Genomic DNA, 26,107 nt, shown 5'->3' with positions numbered 1-26,107 from the left:
CATGTTAATCATTAGATGCATATCTCTGAACAGATGAATAACTCTCTCTCCCCACAAAGAATGCATTAAATTTTTAAACAAAATTGACAGGTGAGCATGTTAAAAGAATACATTCATAGCTCCATTCCAGATGGGAAAAGTCTTTCTTAGATTATCTTATTCTGAAAATTAAGAAATATATCAATATTTTTCCTGGAAATTTAAGATAGCTTTTGGAAGAATAGTGAATAGATGAATACTTGTACTAAACTGAAAAAAGGCAATGTGAATCCAGAATTTTTACTAAGAGAATGACATTCAATGAACTACTAACAAATAAAGGGACAATATTAATATACATATATATCACTTAAACTTCAGGTAAATATAAAAATGATTTTTAAAATTAAAAAACCTAAGGGAAAAAGTTTGATCTCATTTCTAAGCAATGTGATTATAGAGCATATTAGTCTATAATGTACCAAATGGAAAACAAAATGTCATTATGCTAGAAAATATTGACTTGAGTTCTCCTGGCTCCTTCAGAGCTCAGCCCAAAGCCCATTTTCTACAGGAGACCTTTCTTAGAGCATTCTTCTACAAAACTAGCTTTTTATTCTCATTAGAATGTAAGTCCTCTAGGATTAGCTTTTTTTTTTTTTTTAACCTCAGCTGTCAGTAGAGTAACTGTGGCATAGTAAGCTGGAAGAAGGAAGGCTTATTGAATAATTGGCTGATTTACTTTTTATAACAAAATAAAATTGAGGAACTTCCTAGTGCAAACTACATGCCTATATATTTTTTTTAATTTTTTTTTTATTAAACCCTTGTATTTTCGGTGTATTGTCTCATAGGTGGAAGAGTGGTAAGGGTGGGCAATGGGGGTCAAGTGACCTGCCCAGGGTCACACAGCTGGGAAGTGGCTGAGGCCGGGTTTGAACCTAGGACCTCCTGTCTCTAGGCCTGACTCTCACTCCACTGAGCTACCCAGCTGCCCCCCTACATGCCTATATTTTAAATGTCTTCTCAAATCTACATTTTCCAGCCTAACCTTTCTGCTGGCCTTCAATGTTACACCTCCATCTGCCTTTCAGACATCTCAAAGTAGCTGTCCAACAAGCATCTGAAAGCTCCTGTGTCCAGGGCAGAACTCCTTCCTTCCTCGGCCCCCACCTTCCTGACTGCTACAGAAGCAACCCCATCCTCTGAGTGTCTCAAGCTCACGAGGTGAGAGTCGTCCTGGACTCCCCCCATCTTCCTGCATTCCACCTTTTGGGGGTTGGCATGGCTTCTCTGGAACCCTAACAAGCTAGAGGCTACCTTGTCCCTGGCCCAGCATCATTAGCTAGTGACATGCCAACGCGCAGTAGGACTGGGGGAAGGACCAGAAGTCAGAGAGCGCCTATGCTGGGGTCCCCACGAGACCTCCTGCGGCCGAGCTTGCCATTCAAGGTGAACTTCTGGGGAGGCTGTTCTGTGAAGGCCAGACCTCGCCCTATGGGTACAAAAGTCTCAGCAGAGGCTCTGGCTCAGAAACGACGGCCCCTGAGCAGAGGAGGCCACCGAGGCACCACAGGAGGGCTCCGGGCCTGCTCAAGGCCACAGGCGCGCGGTCGGAGCCTGGCTCCCCAGAGGCCGGAGCCAGCCTTCTTTTCACTTAACTGCCTCCCTAAGGCCTGTGTGGCTTCAAACAGCTGCTAGGCAGCCACCTAACCTGGGCTGCAAACAATGCCCAGGAAACCGGTCCAGACACCTCCCAGGATTAAATGACACACGTAGAAATAAAGATCTTGACAGCTGAGCGGTAAGAAGCCCCCAAGCTGCAGGCTGTGTCAGGGAAGGAGTCTGGGAGGCGGCTGGCGAAAGGCCCACCACCAAAGCCGCCTCCTCCAGCCTCTGCAGAGCTGGGCTCCGAAGACCCGGACCTTGAAACCCAGAGACCCCGACACGGACGCCAAGAGCAGAGATCAGGCCACGAACAGGGAAACGAACAAAACAGTGAATGAGAAAGTCGAGACAAGCGCTCCCGGCTCCTTACCCATTGCTGCTGCTCCTGGAGCTCCCTGATGGTATTCTCAGCGTGCTCCAGTTTAGTACTGGCCTCATCACTCTGCTGTTTGATGGTGGCCAACTCCCGTTTTATGAGGTAGTTTTCCTCAGCCTCCTGGGCTCTTGTCACTTGTCCCTTAGGACATAATTTTTTTGTGTGTGAAGCAATTGAGGACAGATGCAAGAAACACTGCCTTTGTGAGGTTTAGCTATGTACTTTGCCACATTAAATAACCTCAGAGCATAGCACAGTTTAAGGTAACCAATAGCTACCGGCTGAGGGTTGCTTTAGCAATTTTGGGGGGACTAAACGTGAAGTTAAACTGACAGTCAAACTGTTCTTGCAAAATTCAATTCATGCAATATTATTCATTTCCACATGCATCAATTAAGCATTTCCAATGTAAGAAGTGAATTTCACAGGATCCAGAGATTACAACTGTAATTTATAATGGTGTATTTTAAACAAACAGGATTTCAAATAAGGTTATATCTACAACGTGCAAATGCCAAGAATGAAACTTAAAAGTAAACCAAGATGATACTATTGAGAATTGGCTATGGTCGTATAATCTAAAAATTAATGTATTTCCTTATAAATGCATGTAAATGTGCATGCATTAAAATAGGATTTTCTAAGCGGGGTAGTTAGCTTTTTGGGGGTGGGGCAAGGGTAGGAAGAAAAATTGGAGAAAATGCTCAAGAACTATACCTGTATCAATCTATCTGCCAAGGAAGCACTTTCCTATAAAAGGAAAAATTCAGAGGAATATAAGGGAAAGAAATAAAACAAAAGTGACAAAGTGATAAAATTGAGAATAGAAAGAAAAAACCATGCTCAAATTCCCCCTACTTTTCATAATTTTAGAGAATATATTCTATATTAGGAAATTTGAATTTATATTTATTTTTAGACTAAATTTTATTATTCTGACAGAAATATATCAAGACTGCAGTGAAATACAGAAAGTAAATTGCTTCTGGAAAAGATTAACATTGACCCTAAATTGCTTGATGCAGAGAAAAGAGCTTTTCAGAAATTCCTATACATTTGAAACATCCATCTTCTAACCCTCATTCTGCCTGGCTTCTCTGCCTCTGCAGAGCCCACTGAATGGTCCAGTCATGTGGATGGAAAGGAGGCAGAATTTGAGCATACATCTGAATTTGCAAAGTGCAGTGGCATTTGTGGGATAGCAGCTTCCAAAGAGGCAAAGCAAAGAAGGTTACATAACTGAATGTCCAGAATGAAAGTGAAATAATTCACCACAAAATTCATATTAAGTAAATCTGTTCTTGGACTTTGGTTCTTTATTGAAATATAGAAACAAAATGCTGCAAATAACTGTTGTTGCAGAAGTCAGAATGCTTATGATCTTATAACTACTTAGTGACAAGTTTCCTTATACAAAACAACTAGAAAGCATTGAATTTTATGGAATTCTAATTCCAAATCCATTATTCCTGAAAGAAACTATAATATTCTGTAGTTTCACTGAAATTAAAATGTACCTTCTCAGAACAACTGCTTTCAAAACAATATCTAAATCAATCTGTCTTCCTAGGTGTATAGATGTGTGTGCATATGTGTATGTGTGTACTTGTAAACAAAGTTTACTTTTGACTCAAAGTTTTTAAATATTCAATTTAACACTTTCTATGCTGTACAAAAACAACACAATGAAAGAGTAGAATATAATTAAAAATATAAAACCCCATTTTTTAAAAACACTAAGCTTAAAAAAATCGAATCAACTTGAAACTAAAGGATAAGTTTTTCAATATGTATAATCATCTGGATAGTTTTTTATAAAAATAGCATTTTCACAATAAACACATACTTTAGTCACATGGCCAAGACACTATAATTCTATAAAGTAAAATATACTCATGCTGTTACCTATCAAATAATATAAACATTTGTTTTTATATATCATTTTGCCCATATGTAGTATTTTATAACATAGTTGTAAAAAAATTTTAAGCCACAAAAATAATTGCATAAATTTCCTTAATGGGGAATTAACCTTAAATGGTTATGACACACTTGCAGAATTTGCAAGCTAGCAATACTCTGAAAAGTGCTACTTATTAGTGTCAGCTTTTTAATACAAACTAGTAAAAGCAAGTTAAATTTAGGATTCTTTTTTTCATTTTCTATTTTAATGTAAAAAGTCAGAGTTAGTCAGAAGACCAAAGTTCTGACAAACTAGGCAAAAGTCACTTTCCCTAAGTCTCAATTTCTTCATCTGTAAAGTGGGGATACTCGCCCAACCCACACAACAGGGTTGTAATGAAGAGATACATTATGAAATGAAAAAATAGTACATAAATATGAACTAGAAATTATGATAACCAACTTATTTGGGGTCAAGAGAGTAAAGGAAAAATATCTGAATACCACATACAATGTTATCATATCAAAACCAGAATACATGGTTAGAAAGGTGAAAATTAATTAAAAATAGGGTACTACTAATTTAACTACAACCTGTCAAAATATTCATGTCAGGCCCAATAGTAAAAATAGCTTAAGTAACTCTATAGTGACAGACGGAAAGAGTCAGAGGCGAAATTAAAAGTCTAAGAACTAAAAGTGTCAATCTCATAAAATAAAATAAAATCTAATCTAATAATAACAGGCAAGAAAATTTCCAACGATGACCAATAACTTCCTCTATCCAAAAATGCCAGTACTGGGCTATAAATCAGTCATTTGAGGATTTAACTTGTAGTTGGAAGTTAGGATAACTTGAAAAATGGACTGGTTGTGTTAAAATAAAAAGGAACTTTTGTTGGCTTGACTAAACAGAGCCCATTTCTCTTTTTACAGGTTAAATGCCCAGGAATACATTTATAAAGCAACATTTACATTGTAAACAAGTTCAATTTAAAATTTAAAATTGAAAGCACACAAGATATTTAGTTTTCATTAGTGCCATGTTATTTAAACAGGTAAGAAGCTAAGCAGCTGAGCAGCAAATATTGCAATTTAGTGGACAGACATGTTATATTTTCCATGCAATTTTCAATTAACATAATACCTCCCAAAAGGTAAACGTATAATTGTGACAGAGATCTGACTAAACCATAATATACTTACTTTTTCTAATGTTTCAATGCGCTGTTTTAGAAGTCTGTTTTCTGTGCGTAACCTCTGCAAGAAATTAAAGTCATGTTTTCAAGTATTCTCAACTTTGCTCAAATCCAGATTCTTATAGTACGTACATTTCAATTCAGGTCAACAAACATTAAGAAGATATAAAGTTTAGACAAAACAAGCAAAGAAAATAAATTTTAAAATGCTTTACCACCAATGGGATTCCTTCAGGTGCATGTGCTAAAAAAAAGCAAGAAGTATGGCACATATTTCTTCTATGGAAGTATAATATCACCCACAAACCTTTATTGAGAACAAACATGAGTATCTACCAAGCACATAAAAGAGCAGTAAAAACCAACAAGACCTCTCCCTTTCTCCCTATCAACACCTGTAACATTTAGAGTGTCAGTAGCTGTATAGTGAAGGATCTGTAATAACATTAATGTGGAGAACTACCATTATGGAAATGTCTCCCAAGAATGTGAAGAAATGATTTGCCCAAATGGATCACAGGCAAATACTTGGATGCTTCCTGGCTAATACCTTATATCAGTCATCAAGCAGGCACTGTCCTTAGTTCTTAGGAAGAACATCTCAAGCGGCTGATTTTCTCTCAATGGAGACAAAACACACACAAATAAGAATATACAAAATAAATGTGAGTGATTGGTGGGGAAGAGGAGGCATTAGCAACTAAGAAGGGAAGAAGGAAGCAGCAAAGTCTTAGTCTCAAAGTATGGAGCACTTGACTGATGGGAGCTTTGAGGAATCTAAGGATACTGAGGTACAGTAAGGAAGATGGGGTCTCCCCACCTAACCAGTCCCCAGGTCAGAGGGAGAGCCAATGCAAAAGCCCAGGGAATGGAGCTGGAGTAATATGCAAAAAGGGCAGACTATACAATGGAAGAAAGAAAATAGAGCATAAGAAGGCTAAAAAGGTAGACAGGGATCAGGCTGTAATAGGCTTTATTTTTTCTTCAATTTAAAAATGTCAATAGTGCTGATTTAGTTTAGAAAACATTTTAGCATTCTAAAAATATAAAAAAAAAAAATCAGCAAATGGTTCCAAGTATTAGGTAAATAAAGGATATGCAAGAGTATAGTTAGCATTAGCATTTGACCCTACAGGTAAGATGAAGTCACTACAATTCCTGAGCAAGGGAATGAGATGGACAGATGAGTGTGTTGGGAATATGGCTATGTGCCAGGTGGGCTTGGGAGGGGAAAGAATTGAGGCAAGAAGGCCACTTAGGAGGCTATTCAAATAGTCCATGAAAGAGCAGATGACAGTGTAAACTGGGGTGACAGCTTTTTAAGCAGAGATGACAGATGCAAAAAAGACAGGAGAGACAGAAGACAGAATCAACAAGACTTCTGACTCACAGAACAGAGGCAGGTAACTATCTAGCTCTCCCATATCCACTGCAGTAAAAGCTCCAAGCTTGTATTAGCTGGAAAAATGATCAAGAACACCAATGAGAAACTATAGAAAGTCATTCTTTCACTCCTTCTTTCCCTGCACAAAAGTCATTCAGAAGGCTACTGGCACTAGAGGGGCTGTCAGCCAAGTTAGCGGAGGCACACTCACTGACTACTACAAAGTCAGGAGGCAAAATAACCTGTTGCCATCCAGTGTGACCAGAAATACTGTAGCCTAGGGAGACTTCAACTCTGTTCAGAAGCAAGAGAGGTGGGGCCCCTAAGAAAGTCCCAGGGAGGTCTGAAATCCCCAGAGCTCTTGAAAACCCACAAGGGGAACTTTGGGGTAGTCTAGGAGATCTGAGATTCCTAGGACGGTAACGAGAAGTTACAGAGGGCACTGAAGACTCAGCACTTTGAACCTCAAAGATGAGGGGGAGTCTGGACAGTTAATTCTGGAAAGTAAAGATCAATGCAGGAACCCAGAGAACGCAAGGCAAGAAATAGCAGGGTCAATCATCTCCACCCTAAAGAGCAGGAGTAAGTGAAACCAGGCCTTGGCAGAAACTACAACTCAGAGATTATGACTGCAGAAATTAGTAAATTAGAGATAAAGACGAGCATTAAAAATTATTGCAGATTTAGAGATACCCAAAAATTCCAACTTAGGAAAAGAATAACTGTAATAAACCAATCAGAAACCCAAAGGGGGAAAAATGATTTTCCACAAAGACTGTAAGAATACCCAGAAAAAATGAAACAAAGGATAAAAAAAAAATGAAACAAGGTCTAGAGAAAAGAACTGGAAGGAGAATAAATAGCTTGAAAGAGAAATTATAAAAATGGACATTTAATAGAACAAGGGGGTTTTAAACATTTGTTATAAAAATACCAGGCCCCAGTAGAAACTTTGAAATATAAATAAGAGTCAAGAAAAACCTAGAAAAGGTAAAATTATTTGAACAACTAAAAGGGGCTGTATAATGATGTAGTGATAACATTCTAATAGAAGAAAGAAATATCCTTTCAAAAACTTAATGCCTTTTAAAAATATATAACTCAGTTTTAAAAATTCAATTTTATTTTTTAAATGAAAAAGCATTTATTATCTCTGCTTCCCACCTATTTTCACAAAGAATTGTTGTTACAAATTCAGTTGTCAAAACAAATTCCATACTAGGTCCAAAATGATGTGTCTTCTGATAATGAGATTAAATCTACCCTGCCCATTCTTAGATCTAATCATCAAAAGTATAAACAACCCCACTTAATTCACAAGTTGGGAAGTCTGTAACCCATGTGTGCAAGAGTGGGTGATGAATCAGAATTGACTAGCTGCCCCCTGGGCAGTCCTAAGCAAAGCAAAGTTTGTTGTGATTGGACATATAAACTAAGAGGAAGGCACAGGAAATAACGCAAAAGAAGTGCCTTTAAAAGGGAGTGACAATTTTCTGCAGTTCTCTTCTTGTTTGTTTCTTGGACCTGGAGGAGCGCTGGCTGGGATCTTGAACTTGATGAGACTGTTCTTAAATCTCTCCCTTTGAACTACATATGGGTGAGTGAACAGGCTGACTCCTTTAACTTCCCTGGAGGCACTAGCCTCTGAGGGGCCCTTTGGGATTGGGATTGGGATTGGGATTGGGATTGGGAGAAGCCCTCATGGTTAAATCCTTGTTAATTGACTTTTAGGCTCTCTGGCCGGGACCTCTGGAGCCCTGCCAGAGTAAAGGCAGGGACATAGTCTAGTTTGTTAAGGTAGATCTCTCACTCTTCCCTCTTCTCATCTTTCTACTTCCTCTCTCTCTTATATTTTATAAATAAATTACTAAAAATCATTTAGGAATTGAATCAGTTCCTTGGAGACCACTCCTTTAAATATTTAGTCCAACCAAAACCCTAGTTTTTCCCCCTTACAGTCTCAATATGCAAATTTAGTTCATTAACTTTGACAGTAGGTGAATAGCCTTCTTCACCTATTGGTCCTCTAGAATGATTTGGTCACTACATTAATTTTTTTAAAAACTTTAATGTCTTAAAGTTCGAGAGATTAAAAAAAACCTGGGAGTGGATTGATTTTAATCTGACTATTTTAGAGGGGAAAGAGAAGAGAGGGTAAACATAATATACCTATATGGAAGAGAGGAATAAGGAACATGAAGTTTTATCATAATTGGGATACGAGAGAAGAATGTACAAAGATAAAGGGAAAGGGAAAGAAGTAAGCATTAGATAAATTACAATTTTATCCAAAAAAAGCAAAGGAGGGTTGAACACACACACATATACCTAATAAAGAATATAGAGAAATAAGCAGGGTTGGGGGAAAGGACTGAAGAGAGGGTAACAGGAGGGACTAGTTACAGGCAAAAAGAAATTTCCAAATCCTGAAGGGGATATTACAAAGTGAACGTGATTAAACAAAGAACTAGAATATAAGGGGGTGCCAAAGAATTGAGGAATGGCTGAACAAACTCTTGAGATATGAATGCAAGGAAATATTACATCATAAGAAATTATGAAAAGGACAATTTCAGAGGATCCTAAGTGGTGTAAACTGATGCAGAGTGAAGTGTGTGAAGAGAATAATTTATAGTAGACTAAGAATATCTAAAAAGGAGTTTTTTTGCAAAGCTTAACTCTTATCAATGAACTGACTCTATAAGTCTTCAGAGGACCTGTGATGAGCCTATTTCCTAGCAGAGAAGTGATGGACTTCTGCAGATGGATGCTGCAGAGACATATATTTTTGGACATGGTCACTGTGTGGATTCATTTTGCTTGACTGTTTTTCATTACTAAGGTTTTGGTTTTTTTCCTCTCTTGGTTTTTAATTGGGAAGGGAGCTGGCAGGAGGTAGACAGGAATAGTAATGAAAAAAGAGGGGTTACTAAAACATTGTTTAAAGAAAGAGAACAGAAGGAAATTTAGAAAGAAGTACAGACATGCAAGACAGTTCTCAAAGCAATGTGTGGAATTTATCATGTTTTTCTCCAAAGGCAATCAGAATGAAATGGAAGTTTATAGTTTCCTACGACAATCCTCTAATTGTGTTTTGCCCTATATGAAAATGCTCTTTTTGATGTGTAAGTTCAAAATAAAAACATATTTTATTTTTTTTTTAAACTCTTACCTCCCATCTTAGAATCAATACTGTGTATTGGTTCCCAGGCAGAAGAGTGGTCAGGGCAGGCACTGGGGGTTTAACCCTAATTACCTGGCTCTTACTGTGCTTCTGCCTGGGAACCAACACTTATTTATTGATTCTAAGACAGAAGGTAAGGGTTTTTTAAAAACGTATAGAAGAAACCAGAGTTACTTTCTCTTATTCCATCTCTGTTCTTTTGCTTTGTTAGCATGGACATATATAAGCCTGGCACAGAAAAGCTGTAGGTGGCAGGAAAAGGAAATGTTCATGGGTTCCTGGGTTCATGGAGGAACAAGGACTGCTGATACAGATAGTTGATTCTGAGTGATATGTGTATCTAATGGAAAAAATCTAGTGATTTTCTCCAAAGCTCCGGGAAGGAGAGCTGCTTTGGGGAGGGGAAGAAAAGATAGCGATTAGGTCAAATTCTCATTTGCAGGTTGATTCACTGGTCAGGGAATACTATGTTCTGAAAAACTACAGTACTCAGAATTTATCAAGATGCTCTGAGAAATATATTATTCCAAAGTTACATTCTCAGTAATTCCGATAATTTAAAAAATAGATTATTTCTATCATCTGTCAATCCTGTTAATGGGATTTTAATTAATTTTAATAATTGTGTAGCCCTAATTAATTTTAATAAAGTTTTTTTATTTAACTTGGTAGAAAACAAATGAAAATTTTAAGCCTTTAATCTGGGAAGGTAAGGTACCATACCCAGTGTTGAGACAGTCTTTAACCTCAGAACCTTAATGGGGAAATGATACTACTGCAAGTACAAGTATTATTAGATATGACAACACAACATAATAATCTCACAATTAGAGTGCTTAAAGGTTTGCAAAACACTTTGCATATAATATACATTTGAGCCTCACAACCATCTCATAATAGCATGTTATCCCCAATTTAAGGATGAAGAAATAGGCTTCAAGAGGGTAAGTGTCTGCCCATGGTTGTAGCTAGACCTGTCCGTGATAGGATTCCAAGTCCAGGCCCGCACCGGTGTCACAGGGCTATTAAGTGTCTAAGGTAGCATTTGAACTTGGGTACTTCCTGATTCCAGGCCCAGGCAGCTGAGAGCAGGCGGGCACAAGTTCTTCATTAAAATGCTAAAGGCATTCACCTTCGATTGGGTACTGATTTCTCAACTTAAGTTTTGTCTGGGAGGAAACACTTGGGAACAACTTCCAGACCACTTCCTATCAGTGTGCACGGATGTCACAGCTATTGTGTTAAACCAAGACTTTTAAAAACAAGTCTGACTTTTTAGTCCTCATATCATCTATTTGGGTAAATATGAGGGAAAAGGAGCAGGGACTATTAGAGAAAGGGTAATAAAAAGAAGAGAATAATCAAATGTTAATTGCTTCTGAAATTACCATGTTTTTGTTCACTCAGGTGGATAATCAACTACCTTTTTACTCTTTTTCATATGATTTTCCTTAATCACATTTCCCATCCCTTCCCATTCTATTTGTATATACCACTTGGAGCCAATAATTGATGAGGTTTATGAGGTATATGAATTTTTTTCCTTTTCTATTTCAAAGAAATAAAGGCTCAAAAAAATTATAAAATCATAAACTAAATTAAGGGAATAGTCTAGTAACACAAAGGGTAAGATGCTAGAGAGAGGGTCTCTCCAGTCTTTTATTCTTATTCATGCTTCCAAAGAATCAAAGCCTCACTTTCTGAGATGATTTTTGTAATGTTCTCATACTTTCACAATCATCAATACAGAGTTTAATTCTTTTTTTGTGGCACCTAAAAAAATTATAGTGAAAGTCTAAATTAAAAGGAAGAAAAAAGTAATCCATTGGGTTCTTCCTATCAAAATAAGAATATACCTCTATATAGGTATAGCAATGGTTATCACCATTAAACTGTTGGATTTCTGGTATCTGTGCTCTTACTCTGTCTTTTTCTTTGTGAAGTTAGCAAGTTTCGTTTGGAACATTGCAAAAACGAAATTTGCTTTTTGGCATGTTGAGGCTACAGATTGTTTCTAGAAGACTTTCAATATCTTTTAAATGTTTAAATTTTGTTTCTTTTACAACTTCCACTATTAGTGTACTACATGCTCCAGACCAGGTAATATCGGCCTGCATCTGTGATCTGAGACTCATGATTTCCCTGCCTCCTTGTTTGCATTTTTAGTCCAGCAAGACATTCCTTGCTACCCATTACTACTGAAGATCGTTTTCTCTTCAACTTAAATACACACACACACACACACACACACACACACACACACACACACACACACCCAAAAACTGGAACCTTTTGGTGAAATTTTATACAGTTCATTTTTAATTTTATTGTCTTCAGTGATTTTATTTGGAATGTGCTTCAATTAAAAATTAAAAGGGTTTTTTTTAAAAAAGCCATATACCAGGTTTTTAATTGATCTTAGTAACTCTCCTTTTTCCTCTCTAAATTTAGTGTCTAGCCCAAAATGTGGATTGTTCCTTTTTCTTATTATTTTTCTTTGATCCTTTTATTTGATATTGGTATTCCTCCCCTTAATATCATCATTAATTAAGCTATGCTTAGTTCTAGATTTTACCTTTTTTTCTTCATTTCACTTTTATCGATCTATTCTACTTTATTATAGATACGTAAACTTGCTTTATTATAGACATATATAGGTACATACACAAAAACATATATTGAAAGTCTGTTAAAGGGATACGATCAAATAATGGGTTCTTTTGAAGGACAGAGGTAAAGCTAGAGATCTAGGTATAGATTTGGAGTTAGAACAGGACCAGTGAAAGGCAGTCTGGCTTTTTTAGGGTTGAACTATAAGGGTCAGTAGAAGAGGTGGTTTTAGGGAAAATGAAGCTAGTAAAAAGGAATGCTTTAGGGTTAAATACATAGACAGGTTTAGCTAAGCACGGGTAAAAGCAATAGGATTAGCATTGTGAGTGATAATTTTAAGATTCTGTAGTAGATGTTAATCCAAAATTGGTTCATGGCTAATGGAATGTCATCAGATAAGGAAGAGACCAGTCCCGAAAAAGATACCGTGGAGACCATGGGTTGGCTGTGAATTTTAAGGCAAAAGGGTGCTCTCCCTCCAAAGTTTTTTTTAAGAGGCACAAATGCAAGGAAGCATGTCAGAAACTCATTTTTACAAACCATGCTTATTAGCTAAACCTATCTGTGTACTTAACCCTAAATCATTCCAGTTCCTTTTTTTGATCCCGCACAGACACATTTACTAGAGGTGGGAGAAGGAAAGAATTACAAGTTACATGTTTTGTTCTACCCTGAGCAGGCAGCATTCAAAGGACTGAGCCACCTCCCGACCTAAAACTAACCATAAACAATACGGGCACCTATTCAGGGGCTTCACCCAGTTAAGAATATTCACATGCCCCCACTTTGCTAACAGAGAATACTGTTCTCATCTGTGCCCCTTCAGGAGAATCCCCAGGGGGCCGAGGAGGATCAGCAATTAGGAGCCACTGAGTCAGGACTGCCCACTGAGAAGGCAGAAAGTCAGGAATGACTCAGGCTAAGAGAGAATTGAAATAAAGCATAAGTAAAGGCATGGAATTTGGCACAAGAAGTTCCTTGGAAGAGGCCTAATAAGACTAGAGAATTTCTCTTCATTGGGAAGCTCCTCAGATGTTTTTAACTGTGACAGAATCACCACAAAGAAGTCAGTAACTGAATCATAAACAGCAAAGTACTACCTGGTAATGTTGGCAATGCACGGTTATCGAATTTTCAAGGAAAATGGATTGTGAACTTTATTATTATTATTTTTTTAAACCCTCACCTTCTGTCTTGGAGCCAATACACAGTATTGGCTCCAAGGCAGAAGAGCGGTAAGGTGGGCAATGGGGGTCAAAGGACTTGCCCAGGGTCACATGGCTGGGAAGTATCCAAGGCCAGATTTGAACCCAGGACCTCCAGTCTCTAGGCCTGGCTCTCAATCCACTGAGCTACCCAGCTGCCCTGGATTGTGAACTTTAAAAACTAGAAATGGACCAAACTTTTAGATAAGAATACCATATATTATTAAGAGAGTGCAAGAGGATTGTAAATGTAATGATCATCAAGAGAATTTAAAGCCTAAAGCCTGAAAGCCTGCAGAGCGAGGAGCCCGATGACAGACTGAGTGGAGCCGGTCACTCTGGTCCACTTTGAGAAATGACTCACGAGGCCTCATCACCGGGTCTGATCGTGACATCTCAGAGCCGGGGGTTTGGAGTTAGGAAAACTTGAGTTATCCTACATCGAGTCTCCAATCTCCATTTCCCCATCTGTAAAATGGGCACAAGAGCCCCTCGCTAAGAGGGTCATCGGGAGGGTTACATGAGGTAACACACGAACGCTTTGCAAACCATACGGTGCTCCAGAAATGCTACGTGATCATCCCACAGAAGTGTCTGGCCTGGTGCATCTTTCTCAGCTTTACATCCGCCGGTGCCAAACTGCAGTCCAGCTGACGGAGGGAATGCTTCCATGGCTACGGCGGGCGTGTGTGAGGTGCGGCCTAAGACACCTCCCGGACCGGGCGGAACCACGCTGGGTCCAGAGCTCTCTAGCACACTTTAATGGATAAGGAAGGGGATCAGACGGTGCTCCCCCCGCAGACCCCTCTCCTGAGGGACCGTCACGGTTCCGATCCATTCCATTCCAAAGATGCCAGAAATACGGTCAGCAGGTCCCGGCTGCGGTTTGTCAGGGAGGACGCCGGACAGTGGAGGGAAGGTGGGGGCCGGACTTGCCCTTTGCTCCGGGGAGGGCTCTCCTGGGCCCTGCGCGGGAGGCCTGCAGGGACCGCTGGGGCTGCGCTCCCGAGGCCTGAGGAGGCAGCTTTAAGGCGGCAGCGACACGACACGAGAACTGATGCCCATCCGAGGGCGATCCAGCCATCGTGACCGACATCGGGGGCTCTTTTTGTGTTTTTAAATGCTGACGGACACGAGTAAAGTTTCCACACGGGCATGTTGTGTGGAGAGCAGCGAGGCAGCATGGCGGACAGAGCGCCCGGCCCGGAGCCAGGAGGCCCTCCCCCTCGCTCTTAGTTATGAGGACAGAAAGGGGTACATTTTCTGGATGTGTGTCCTTATAGACTGAGAGCCCCAAAAAGAGGGTCTCCCCGCTGAATCTCGGTTCCTGACTAAGGGGTGTCGGTGATGTCAGGGGGAACGTCTAAGCTCCCGAGGGCCCGCTGGCGCGTGACGCACACCGCCGAGGTCTGGCTGAGCTGCGGGGGGCCGCCGGCCCGGACCCGCCATTCCTGAGAAGCAGCAGCGTGTCGCCCGCCAGCCAGAGTGTCGGGAGGTGCTGGTGAGCGCCGTGCAAGGCTGGGGTCCAGCCAGAGGACGGGGCCCTGAAAGGGGGTCAGAGATGGGCCCGGCGTAAGAAGAAACGCCCTATGAGGGGCTGGCGAGGCGGAGGACACCCGCGTAGGCTGTGCGTGTGAATCCTGCGCCTCCATGTGCGCCCAGGCAGGGCTGGGAGGCCATCTGAGAGTGAATGCAAATTCAAAGCTCCTCTAATGATTTGATCAGGCCACAATTGTATCCTCAAATGTGAGGAAGGAGCCATGGTTTTTGTCAGTAGAGGGTGACTATAAATACTTTCATTTGCTGTTTTTATGGCATAGACACCAATATTAATCTCTCACACATATGGCTGTGGATTCAGAATGCCCGTCGCCTGCGGTGTTTGAAGGCTACCGATTTACTCTGGAAGAAAGTTCTGAGGTGAATCGTCAAGGGGTAACGCGTATTTCTAAGTTTGGACCCCCACAGTTTAAAAGTATTCACTGAATAAAGGTCAAATAGCTGCTCTGCTCCCTCCGAAAGCAGGACGGCAGGAGTTAAGGTCGGGGCGAGGCTGGAGCACAAATGGGCGCCGGGCGTGCGGACAGGCAGGCCACAGCAGGTGAGGCCCCTTTTGTCCTTCAGTCAGCTCCACCCGCGGAAAGCACATGGATCTGCACTATTTCGTGATGCTGCCAATCACCAGCCATCCCCGTATCTGCTGACGTCTGCCCAAGAAAGCCGGCTCTCATGGGGAGCATTCCAACAAGAAGGAAAAGCTAACAGCTGCCCTTTGGCCAGTTGAAGGGGGCAGCTAGATAGTACAGCAGACAGAGCACTAGGAAATCCCACTTCAAATCTGGCCTCTGGAACTTACTAGCTATGTCCCTGGGCAGCAAGTCATTTAACCCCTATTTGCCACAGTTCCTCATCTGTAAAAAAGGGATGTGGGGGGGGGGGAGGCGGGGAGGGGAGAGGCAAACCCCTCCGTATCTTCGCTAAGAAAACCCCACAGACCAAAGAGTCCACAGAGTCATGTAGAGTCAGACATAACTGAACCACTGGACAACAACAACAGGCAGTTTAAGGAATCCAACTGTGTTCAGCTCAGTTTTTCCCAGGGTCTAAATGACTGGCTGATACGGTTTTTAAAAAAGAATCGCCACTGCTAAGCTTACCACAAACCAGTGACAATACCACCGCCACCCAGTGCCCACTGCCAGGTCACCCGCGCTTGGGAGCTCATCCTTAAAATGCTGCTTCCTCATGCTTACTTTAATTTCAACTTGCTCTTCCATTTCCTTAGTTTTTATTGTAGTGTATTCCTTTTCTAACCTAAGAGAAAAATAAAAGTTACGATGTAAGTTTTTTCAAAATGATTAGAATAATACAAGTGTTTAAAAGCAACTGCAAAGGATAAACTTTGACGAGGCTTTCATTGGCTATAAGGGGGAATGCTGGCCATGTAGGGGCATCATTTTTAAAATCACAGAACTACAAAATGAGAAGGGACCTGAAATCTGGCACACACTCCATTTTATAAAACAAGAAGCTGAGTTCTTCAATGTTCATGAAATTTTGATGTGGAATTACAAAACTTACATGTATGAGTTCGAGCTCTACAAAAAAAAGTATAAGTCAAAGGCTTAAGAAACTGCAGAAATGAAGAGTAATAAATAACCACATGAATGTATAAGTGAAAGGACTGCTCAAATGAACATACACTGCAGTGGATAATACTATAATGAATGTTCTCTCTCTTTGAAGGCTCCTGCAACACTTCCTGTTGACCGAAGGTTCCAAAATCAAGGCTTCCATAGAAACAAAAAAAGGATCTGAGGTAAAGCAGGGGAAATACCCTTTGTCGAGCGATTAGAGAGTAGAAGAACTGCACAGTGGGAAAAAGGAAGGAAAAGGAAAGCATTACAATTAAGAACTGAAACAAATACACACACCTCTGAGGCTCCTCCAAAAGAGGAAGTTGGCAGGGTAGAGGCACTGAAACTATTAGGTGAGAAATAATCTGGTGAAGAGCAAAGGAAGGATTGAAGATCAGTGACAGCTGGTGATTTCTAGCTCAAGGGTACTGAAGCAGCCATTGGTCATCCCCATAGCAAATAAGAGGTCTGTTACCTTTCTGGAGCAAGTATCCAAAATGAAAGGCTTACCAAAACAGATGTATTTCAGAGAGTTCCAGGAGGAACCTAAAAGTATTGCCCCAAATCACAAAGTCTTAGGCTAGGAACTGAAGTCCAAAGAGGCCCAGGTGGTATTCTTCTCCCTATGAGCCACTGAAGTCAAGGGATGTAGAAGAAGGTGGTGTCTGAGAACGAGATCTGGATTTTTGGACCAAGGCTTAAAATACAGGAGGACAGATTCTTGGCCAGGGACAGGATCAATCCAATGGACACAGAGAAGAATATTTGCCATACTGCACATAATGTCAGACTTTTTCAACATTGTCAATTGCTTTGGCTGATTTAAAGAAAATCTTTTTAGTCATTGTTATATAGGATTATGGCTCTCTGGTAGGAAGAGAACAAATGAAGAGGAGGAAAGGATACGGTGAGAAAATAGAAAAAAAAAGCCATAAAAATCTATTTTTAAAAAATAATCTTTGCCAGCTATCTTGCAAATCTAATGAAAGGGGCTTTACATTAAAACAAAACAAAACAAAACAAAAAAGTAGATGGGTGCATCTGGGTAATTCAGTGGATTGAGAGCAAGACCTAGAGACGAGAAGTCCTGGGGTCCAATCTGGCTTCAGGCATATCCTAGCTATGTGACCCTGGGCAAGTCACTTAATCTCCATTGCCTAGCCCATACCACTCTTTTGCCTTGGAACCAATACATAGTATTGACTCTAATGTGGAAGGTAAAGGTATGGGGGGAAAAAGTGGATGGAAGAAAACTGAACTCCACACAGTCCTTCAACCAGGTCCTATAGAAAGTAGCTAAAATGAAGGACAAAAAGTAGTTAAGATACCCATAAATGGCAGGGAAGAGAAGATCCAAGAAAAACCTGGCCTCAAATGTCTGCATGCAAATGCCCAAGGTGCATAAAAAGCAAAGGATCTAAACATCCTATTACAAGACAGCAAATTTGATCTCATAAATATTACTGAAACTTGGGGAGATGAATCTCAGTTCTGAATCATGGCTTTGAGTATGTACATGGGTACACCTTATTCATGGGGGGCAGCTGGGTCACTCGTAGACTGAGAACCAGGACTGGAAATGGGAGGTTCAAATCTGGCCTCAGACACTTCTTAGCTGTGTGGCCCTGGGCAAGTCACTTAATTCCCATGACCTAGCCCTTTCCACTCTTCTGCTTTAGAATCAATACTTGGTAAGATAAGGGTTGGGGGGAGGGGGAGAAAGCCAATGGAAAAAGAAACAGAGGCAGATTTTGCCAGTGAAATATACCACAGACCACCTAGAAAGAAGGAGGAAATAGATAAGAAATTTGGGAAACAGATGATACAGTAGTGTTTGCAATATCAACTCTCTAGACATCTCCTGGAGTTCTGAATCACTCTGCCAAAGCAAAATAGCTAATTTTTTTGGTTCTTGATTTAAAGATAATTTGATCCTCCAAAAGGGAAAGAATCAAAATAAGCACAAAAATTAATCTGTATTTCATTCTCACCAACAGAAAAGCAACAGAGTCCTAGGCTAGAAATGTTGGGAACTCAGGGAAAAGTGACCGCTCAATTATGGAATTGGTAATAGAAGGAAGTGGAAACCCACATTGTCTACCATATACCCTGGATTTGGGGGAAGTAAATTTTGAAGAGTTTAGAGGAAGAATATCCCCATAGAATAAAATCTTAAAGAGGAAGTCAACCCAACTAGGATGGAAGATGCTCAAGAATGAAATTCTGAAAATGCAAAGGAAAACAATTTCAGTAAGAAGGAAAAATGGGACTTATTTGAAGAGAGTAACATTGGATTGAAAAGGAATTCACAAACAAAATTTAAAGAAGATAGGCAGATGACAGTAAGACTGTAAGAGCATATCATCAGAATGCCAATGTACATCAAGATCTATGGCTAGCAAGAGAAGTCAAGCACAAAAACAGGAGTTTTGTGGGCTTTTTTTTTCCCATTTTTTTTAGCTATGTTGGGAGACAGGGATGAAGAACAACATAGTACCTCTGCTTGGAATGGATGGAACAGTGATAACTGAAAAAACGGAGAAGAAAGAACTGCTGAATATTCTTTTTCTTTTTCTTTTCTCTGTTAAGGAGACATTTCCTTTACATAGGAAATTATGGAATAGAAATGGCTAACCAAGAGTTGGTATAGGGTACTTCATTTCCCTTGATGAATTCAAGTCAACTGGCTCAGAAGGATACAGAAAGAACAGGCAGATATGACTGCTGATCCACTGACACAAGCCTGGAAAAGGAAAAACATCTTAATTTTTATAGAAAATAGTCTACAAATTTTGTTGGTGAGCTTGACTTTGGTACCTCAGAAAATTATAGCAGATTATCAAAGATATGATAGTGAACATCTAGACAGACAAATGTGCTTACAAAGATGGCTTCATTAAGAAGATTATGATAAGAAGAATAAGATTTCTTCTTTCTTTAACAGGATTTCTAAACTAGTAGATGAAGAGAATATTGTAGCCACAGTCTGCCCAGACTTTAACAAAGCTTTTGATAGTGTGTCAGACTGTTCTTGTGGGGAAAAAATGGAAAAATTTGGGATAGACAATAATATAATTACATGTTTTCAAAATAGGTTCAATGACTTAAGACTCAAAGAATAACCATTAAAAACTCAATGTCAAAGGTCTTTATTGCTCTCAGGGATATGGGTTTGGCCCAAATTTCCCACCAAGATATATGCCAGTGAACTTCTCTCCACCATGTCTCAGAAACCTAGAAGATCAATTTGGCCTTGGAACTCATACCTGGGAGGTACCCTCTGATGGAGGGCTTCTCCCAGAATCTCCATGTGAGGATGTCCAGGGCAGCCGTGCCCTTGCTTCCCACCAGGAGGCTCATTTCCATTACATCCTATCCACCTGGCTATCCATTCTTCTTGCCCTCCACTTGGGGACTGTCTTCCCCAATAGAGGGGTAAATAAGCTTCTTGAGGGCAGGGACAATCTTCCTTTTTGTCTCTGTATTCTCATCCCTCAGCAGAGTGATGGGGACATAATCAATCAATCAACACTGATTAAGCACTGAGGGGTAAGGGAGAAAACGGGCAAATGAGTATAAATATAAATATAGCTATCAATACAGAGCAATATGGAGGAAACAACTAAAACAGGGAAAGCACTAGAATTAGGAGGGATTGAAAATGGCTTTGTGTAGAAGATCAGATTTTAATTGTGACTTGAAATCAAGAGACGAGGAGGGTCAGAGTGCCAGGTACGGGGAGCAGCCAGAGAAAATGCCCAGAGCCAAGAGTCTTCTTTGGGGTCAGCCAAAAGGCCCAGTGACTTCGGGTGAGGGGAAGGTAGGAAGTGACTAGAAAAGCAGGAGGGGGCTGGGTTAGTAAGGTCTTTGAATGCCAAATACAGCATTTTGTGTTGGATCCTGCAGCTGGCAAGGAGCCAATGGAGTTTACAGATCAGTGGTGATTTAGGAAAATCACTTTAGTGGATAAATTAAGGTTGGACCAGAGTGGGAAGAGACTCGAGGCAGCCAACCCCACTAGCTGGCCACTGCAATTATCTAGGCATGCAGGAATGAGGGCCTGTACCAGGGTGGCAGCAGAGGAGAGAAGGGGGCATATATGAGAGGCATCGATGGGCCTTGGCAACAGACTGGAAACGGGGTGTGAGAAAGAGAGGAATCCAGGACGAGCCTGGGGAGAAAATGGTACCCTCTACAATGAGAGAAAGCAGGAAGCTAAGTTTAAGAATCCTCACTATAGAGATGGTAACTGAACCCCTGGAAGTGGATGAGATCACCAAGTGAAATGTAGAGAAGGAGGGGGCAGCTGGGTAGCTCAGTGGACTGAGAACCAGGCCTAGAGATGGGAGATCCTAGGTTCAAATCCGGCCTCAGACACATTCCCAGCTGTGTGACCCTGGGCAAGTCACTTGACCCCCATTGCCTAGCCCTTATCACTCTTCTGCCTTGCAGCCAATACACAGTATTGACTCCAGGACGGAAGGTGAGGGTTTTAAAAAAAAAATAGAGAGAAGGAGCAGTCACATAGGTAGGAGGAGAGAATGAGTGCTACTGTCAAAGGCTGCAGAGAGGACAAGGAGAATGAGGGCTGAGAAAAGGTCCTTGGATTGGACAGGATTAGGCTGAGAAAAAGGCAGTCAAAATGGGTTTCTTATCTTCAAATATCTGAGGGCTGCCAAGAGGAGTGCAAAGTATACTAGTTCTCCTTTCGTACTAAGAGAACCAGGATTAATGGGTGTAAGCTGCACAGAGAAGAAAAACTTCTCAACAAAGCTGTCTAAGAAGAGAACAGACATCTTCAGGAAATAGTAGAGTTCCTTTCGTTAGAAGTCTTTAAGCAAAGGCTGGACAACATTTGGGATATTTTAAAGAGATCCTTGTACAGGGATGGGTTAAGCTAAAAGACTTCGGAGGGTCTTTCCAATTCAAAAATTCTGTGATGTTAACTATCACTTTGGCCAGATTAATTAATAGAATTAATTAATTAATAGAAGAATATCCAAAACAAGGCAGGCAATAGTTGCACTGTATCCTGCACTGGTCATACCAAGGAGCACATTTTAAGAGTGATTTGACAGCCTGGAATAGTGCCCACAGGAGGGCAGAGTATCTTGAAACCATGTAATTTAAAGAAGAGAAGTTATCGTGGTACATGATGTCTGTCTTCAAATATCTGAAGGGTTATCATACTCAAGAAGGACTATCCATTTATTTATTTGTTCTCTAAAGATCAGAACTAGAACAAATGGGTATAGAAATTTTAGATAGGCAGATTTTGGTTCAATATCAGGAAAAACTTTCTAATAATTAAACTTTCTATAATGGGAATGTTCTAATTTAAAAGGGAGTTTGTTTCCTATCACTGGAGAATTTGGGATAAACTGGATACCACTATCCATCTTAAGGATATTCTATAAAGGATTTCTGCATGACATTGGAGGATGGACTAGACAGCTTTTCAGACTATTTCTTAGTTTAAGATTCTGTTATTCAACGAATACTTTGTCAAAGGGTTTTTCATATATGTTAGATTAATTAACTACTGACCTATTTTCTTATTTCTCCAAATTCAAAATCACAAATGGTTACATTAGAAAGTATAAATGTGAAGGGAATAAGTTCCCAATTTTAATAAGGATTAGAAATTATAGATTGAATAAATCAGGTTTATAGAAGCCTACCTTTTAAGGTCTTTAAAGAGAAAGTGGATATTTATATTTCTGGTACAAATTTAAGTATGTCTTGTTTAGAGAAGTCAAAGGAATTGACCAGGTTCTCTGAAGCTCTTTTTAAGATAAGGACATCTTGTACTTAAACTTAAGAGATTATTTAAGGGGACAGCTGGGTAGCTCAGTGGAGTGAGAGTCAGGCCTAGAGACAGGAGGTCCTGGGTTCAAACCCGGCCTCAGCCACTTCCCAGCTGTGTGACCCTGGGCAAGTCACTTGACCCCTATTGTCCACCCTTACCAATCTTCCACCTATGAGACAATACACCGAAGTACAAGGGTTAAAAAAAAGAGATTATTTAAGGAAAACAAAGACAAAGTCTATTCAGGCAGATCAAAATTTTTTAAAATGAAAAATTCTGACTCCTACTTCTAATTAGTGAGAACACACAGGAGGAACCTACTATGAGTGCCAGACACTGTACTAAGGGCTGAGGAATATAAAGAAAAGCAAAAAATAGTCCCTCCTCTCAAGAAACTCACAGTCTAATGAGGGAGACAACATATAAATAAGCTATATCCAGAATGAATTGAAGGTAAGCAGCAGAGGGAAGACAGTAGTTATTTTGAATAAAAGTTACCAAACTAAAGAAAGGTCTCATTTTCTCTGAAACATCAGCACTACATAGCATCAACTTCCTGAAGATATACTATTGTCTAATGAAATTAGGATAAGTAAAATAGAAACATACTCATAACATTTAAAGTGTCTTAAACTTTTCCCACTTAAAAAAAAAAAAAGGTAAGAGAAGTATACAATACCTACTTTTTCATCTTTTTTGTATTGTATTTGACTTGATAAGATGCTTGAATTAATTTGTCTGGACCACTGTCAAACTGATGCGGAATGACCTTTTGAAAATGCTAAGGGGCAATAAGAGTAAATCATAAGAACTAATTAGTACTGGTTATGTTAACTGATGCTGCCAAATCTAAAGACATTAGAATTGGAAATTAGCCAAAAGACTTACCTGTAACATTCCTTCCATGTCAAGTTGCATGAGTTCTGTTTGATTCATCTGAAGAACGGCTAGTCCAACCCGAAACACTATCTCTAAGCCCTAAGACAGAAAAATTGTAGAATTCGAAATTGTCATATATTTAGGACTTAAAAAAGTAATACTAATAATAGATAAACCAGTGTTGTGGCCTGAGAGTGCCTTTCCCTTTAATGTAATAACTTAGGTAAACAATCTCACTCTGCTTATTGCAAGGGCTTGGGGGCAGACATTTTGAAATCAGGCTTTATGTTTACATATCTTTAATTTTTTTTTTTAATTTTTTTTTTCAAACCCTTAACTTCTGTGTATTGACTTATAGGTGGAAGAGTGGTAAGGGTAGGCAATGGGGGTCAAGTGACTTGCCCAGGGTCACACAGCTGGGAAGTGTCTGAGGCCGGATCTGAACCTAGGACCTCCCGTCTCTAGGCCTGACTCTCACTCCACTGAGCTACCCAGCTGCCCCCACATATCTTTAATTTTTAATACAAGCTTTTCTAGGAAAAATCTAAAATGAAATAGAATCGTCTATTTCTTCCTGATCCTCACATTGCTACATGGCCTGCCACAGGTCTATTGAGGTTATATAGGAGGTATGCTCTTTTTTTCCCCAATTACTGAAAAATACAAAGTAAGAAGCCTTTCTTAGATTACGCCAAATAGGATGAACTTTAAAACATTTCATGATGTTTTTCTTCCTTCTAAGCATATAGTCCTTCCACTATATTCCTTACATTTGTGCTAACTACTACTTTTAAATAAGCTCTCAAGGATTTCTTACTTCAGTTAATTTCCTAATAGTCTAAAACAGGACCAGTCCTAAAACTAAGAAATTTGACTTGAGCTCTAAGCCCTCTTACTTCCTTACTACATGGACTGATACAGAGTGGAGGAAGCAGAACCAAACAAACGATACACAGTAACTACAAAAATGTAAACAAAAAGAACCACATAAAAAAAATCAAAAGTGAATTCTGCAAAATTATAAACAAGAAGCATGGCTTGAAACAAGAAAAATGAGAAGACTCTTCCACCCCATTCCTTTGCAGAGGTAGAGGTCCATAAGTGTGGTAAAAAGCACATATTTTCTCAAGCTTTTTTGATATTCTCATCAGTTTTGCTCATTTTTTTCTTCTTTTTCTTTTTAGGTGGGGGTGGCTTTTGAGAAATAATACTTATATAAGATGATTCTCTGGGAAGAGGAGGAGCACAGATACTGGAGAGATTTATAGTAATGTTTTAAAAAAAAAATCAAAAAAAATTTTTTTAAGTCAATGTTTAGGAGGGATGGTGAAAACTTCACTCTTCTCACAATCTAATAAAAATAAAACAGACAGGGAGTAGTTAAAATCAGTATAATCTCTTAGTGGCATAGACATGCCTCCTGGTTACATTTATCTCAACATCATAAAACAGGAACATCTATAGGATATAAAAATAAAGTATCAATACGAACTTTGGGGGAGAAGGTGAAGCTGGGAGCCCAATATAAAAAATGAATTCTTTGGGGGCAGCTGGGTGGCTCAGTGGATTGGGAGCCAGATCCAGAGATGGAAGGTTCTGGGTTCAAATCTGGCCTCAGACACTTCCTAGCTGTGTGACCCTGGGCAAGTCACTTAACCCCCATTGCCTAGTCCTTACTGCTCTTCTGACTTAGAACCATTAGACAGTATTGATTCTAAGTCAGAAGGTAAGGGTTTAAAAAAATACAAGCTCCTTTTCTTATGAAAAATTGTTCATTTTATAAATGACCTTAAATGATTACATACTTTGCTTTAATATATTTATGTATGTGAGGTGAAAAACCATTTTGGGTCACAAGAGGGGAACAGGATTTCATTGTACATTATTCTGTGCACTTCCCAGATACAAGTGATTATGAAAATGATGCATTTTTCCTGTAATGTTGATCCTAGGGGGCAGCTGGGTAGCTCAGTGGATTGAGAGCCAGGCCCAGAGAGACAGGAGGTCCTAGGTTCCAATCTGACCTCAGACACTTCCTAGCAGTGTGCCCCTGGGCAAGTCACCTAACCTCCATTGCCTAGCTGTTACCACTCTTCTGCCTTAGAACCAATACCCATTATTGATTCTAAGGTGGAAGGTGAGGGTTTAAAAAAAAAAAAAGTTGGTCTGACAAAGAACTAACAACCGACATGTTACCTGCTGTGTGGTAGCAGTCTAGAAAGTTCCTACAAAAAATGAACTAGTCCAGAAGAACAATGAACAGGTAAGGCGCATTACTTCCTCCACTTCAGTGGTAAACTCTCTACCAGGTCCCCAAAACCTCTTCAACTTGGAAACTTACTCTAGCCTCAGAATTCATACATTAGAAGTTGTCTCTGCTCTGGCAGCCTCTCCCTCTGAAACGACAATTCCCCTCCAGACCTCCATTTAAAGAGGGTGTCCAGGCCAGCCACATCCTCTGCATCAGAAACCTTATCATCCCGAGAGCTCACTCACAGCCTGGAACTGGCATATGGCCACCACATACCCCACAGTCCATCCCCTACTCCCCGTTGACCGGCTTCCTTTTAAATGCTGTTAAAATGTGAGCAGCTTGTAGACAAGGATCTTTTTTCTTTCTTTCTGTTTGTATGTTTAATAAATGCTTGTTTCTTGACCATAGTTCTCCTTAGATGAATCACAGGGATGTGTGCCAGCAAAGCACAAGCTCTGTCAGGTCCAAAGTACAAAAGCTCCAAGTACAAGCCAAGTAAAAGATGGCAGTCAGTTTGGGGA

At 40.0% G+C, this 26,107-nt stretch overlaps 1 protein-coding gene across 1 annotated transcript in view; it reads right to left on the bottom strand.

The window, feature by feature from the left end:
• The window catches only part of EVI5 (ecotropic viral integration site 5), a 143,844-nt gene that overhangs the window by 90,220 nt on the left and 27,517 nt on the right, over positions 1–26,107 (bottom strand). The window contains exons 9-14 of the mRNA XM_044674835.1: positions 23,342–23,431; positions 23,137–23,234; positions 16,261–16,321; positions 5,132–5,185; positions 2,741–2,773; positions 2,018–2,164 (exon numbers count right to left, since the gene is read on the bottom strand). Coding sequence (XP_044530770.1) covers positions 2,018–2,164; positions 2,741–2,773; positions 5,132–5,185; positions 16,261–16,321; positions 23,137–23,234; positions 23,342–23,431 — 483 coding nt within the window. The remainder of the gene's footprint in view (positions 1–2,017; positions 2,165–2,740; positions 2,774–5,131; positions 5,186–16,260; positions 16,322–23,136; positions 23,235–23,341; positions 23,432–26,107) is intronic.

This window comes from Gracilinanus agilis, chromosome 4 (assembly GCF_016433145.1).
Source record: "Gracilinanus agilis isolate LMUSP501 chromosome 4, AgileGrace, whole genome shotgun sequence".
Classification (NCBI taxonomy): domain Eukaryota; kingdom Metazoa; phylum Chordata; class Mammalia; order Didelphimorphia; family Didelphidae; genus Gracilinanus; species Gracilinanus agilis.
Note: the sequence above shows the minus strand (reverse complement) of the source record. Positions and strands in the feature narration are given on the sequence as shown.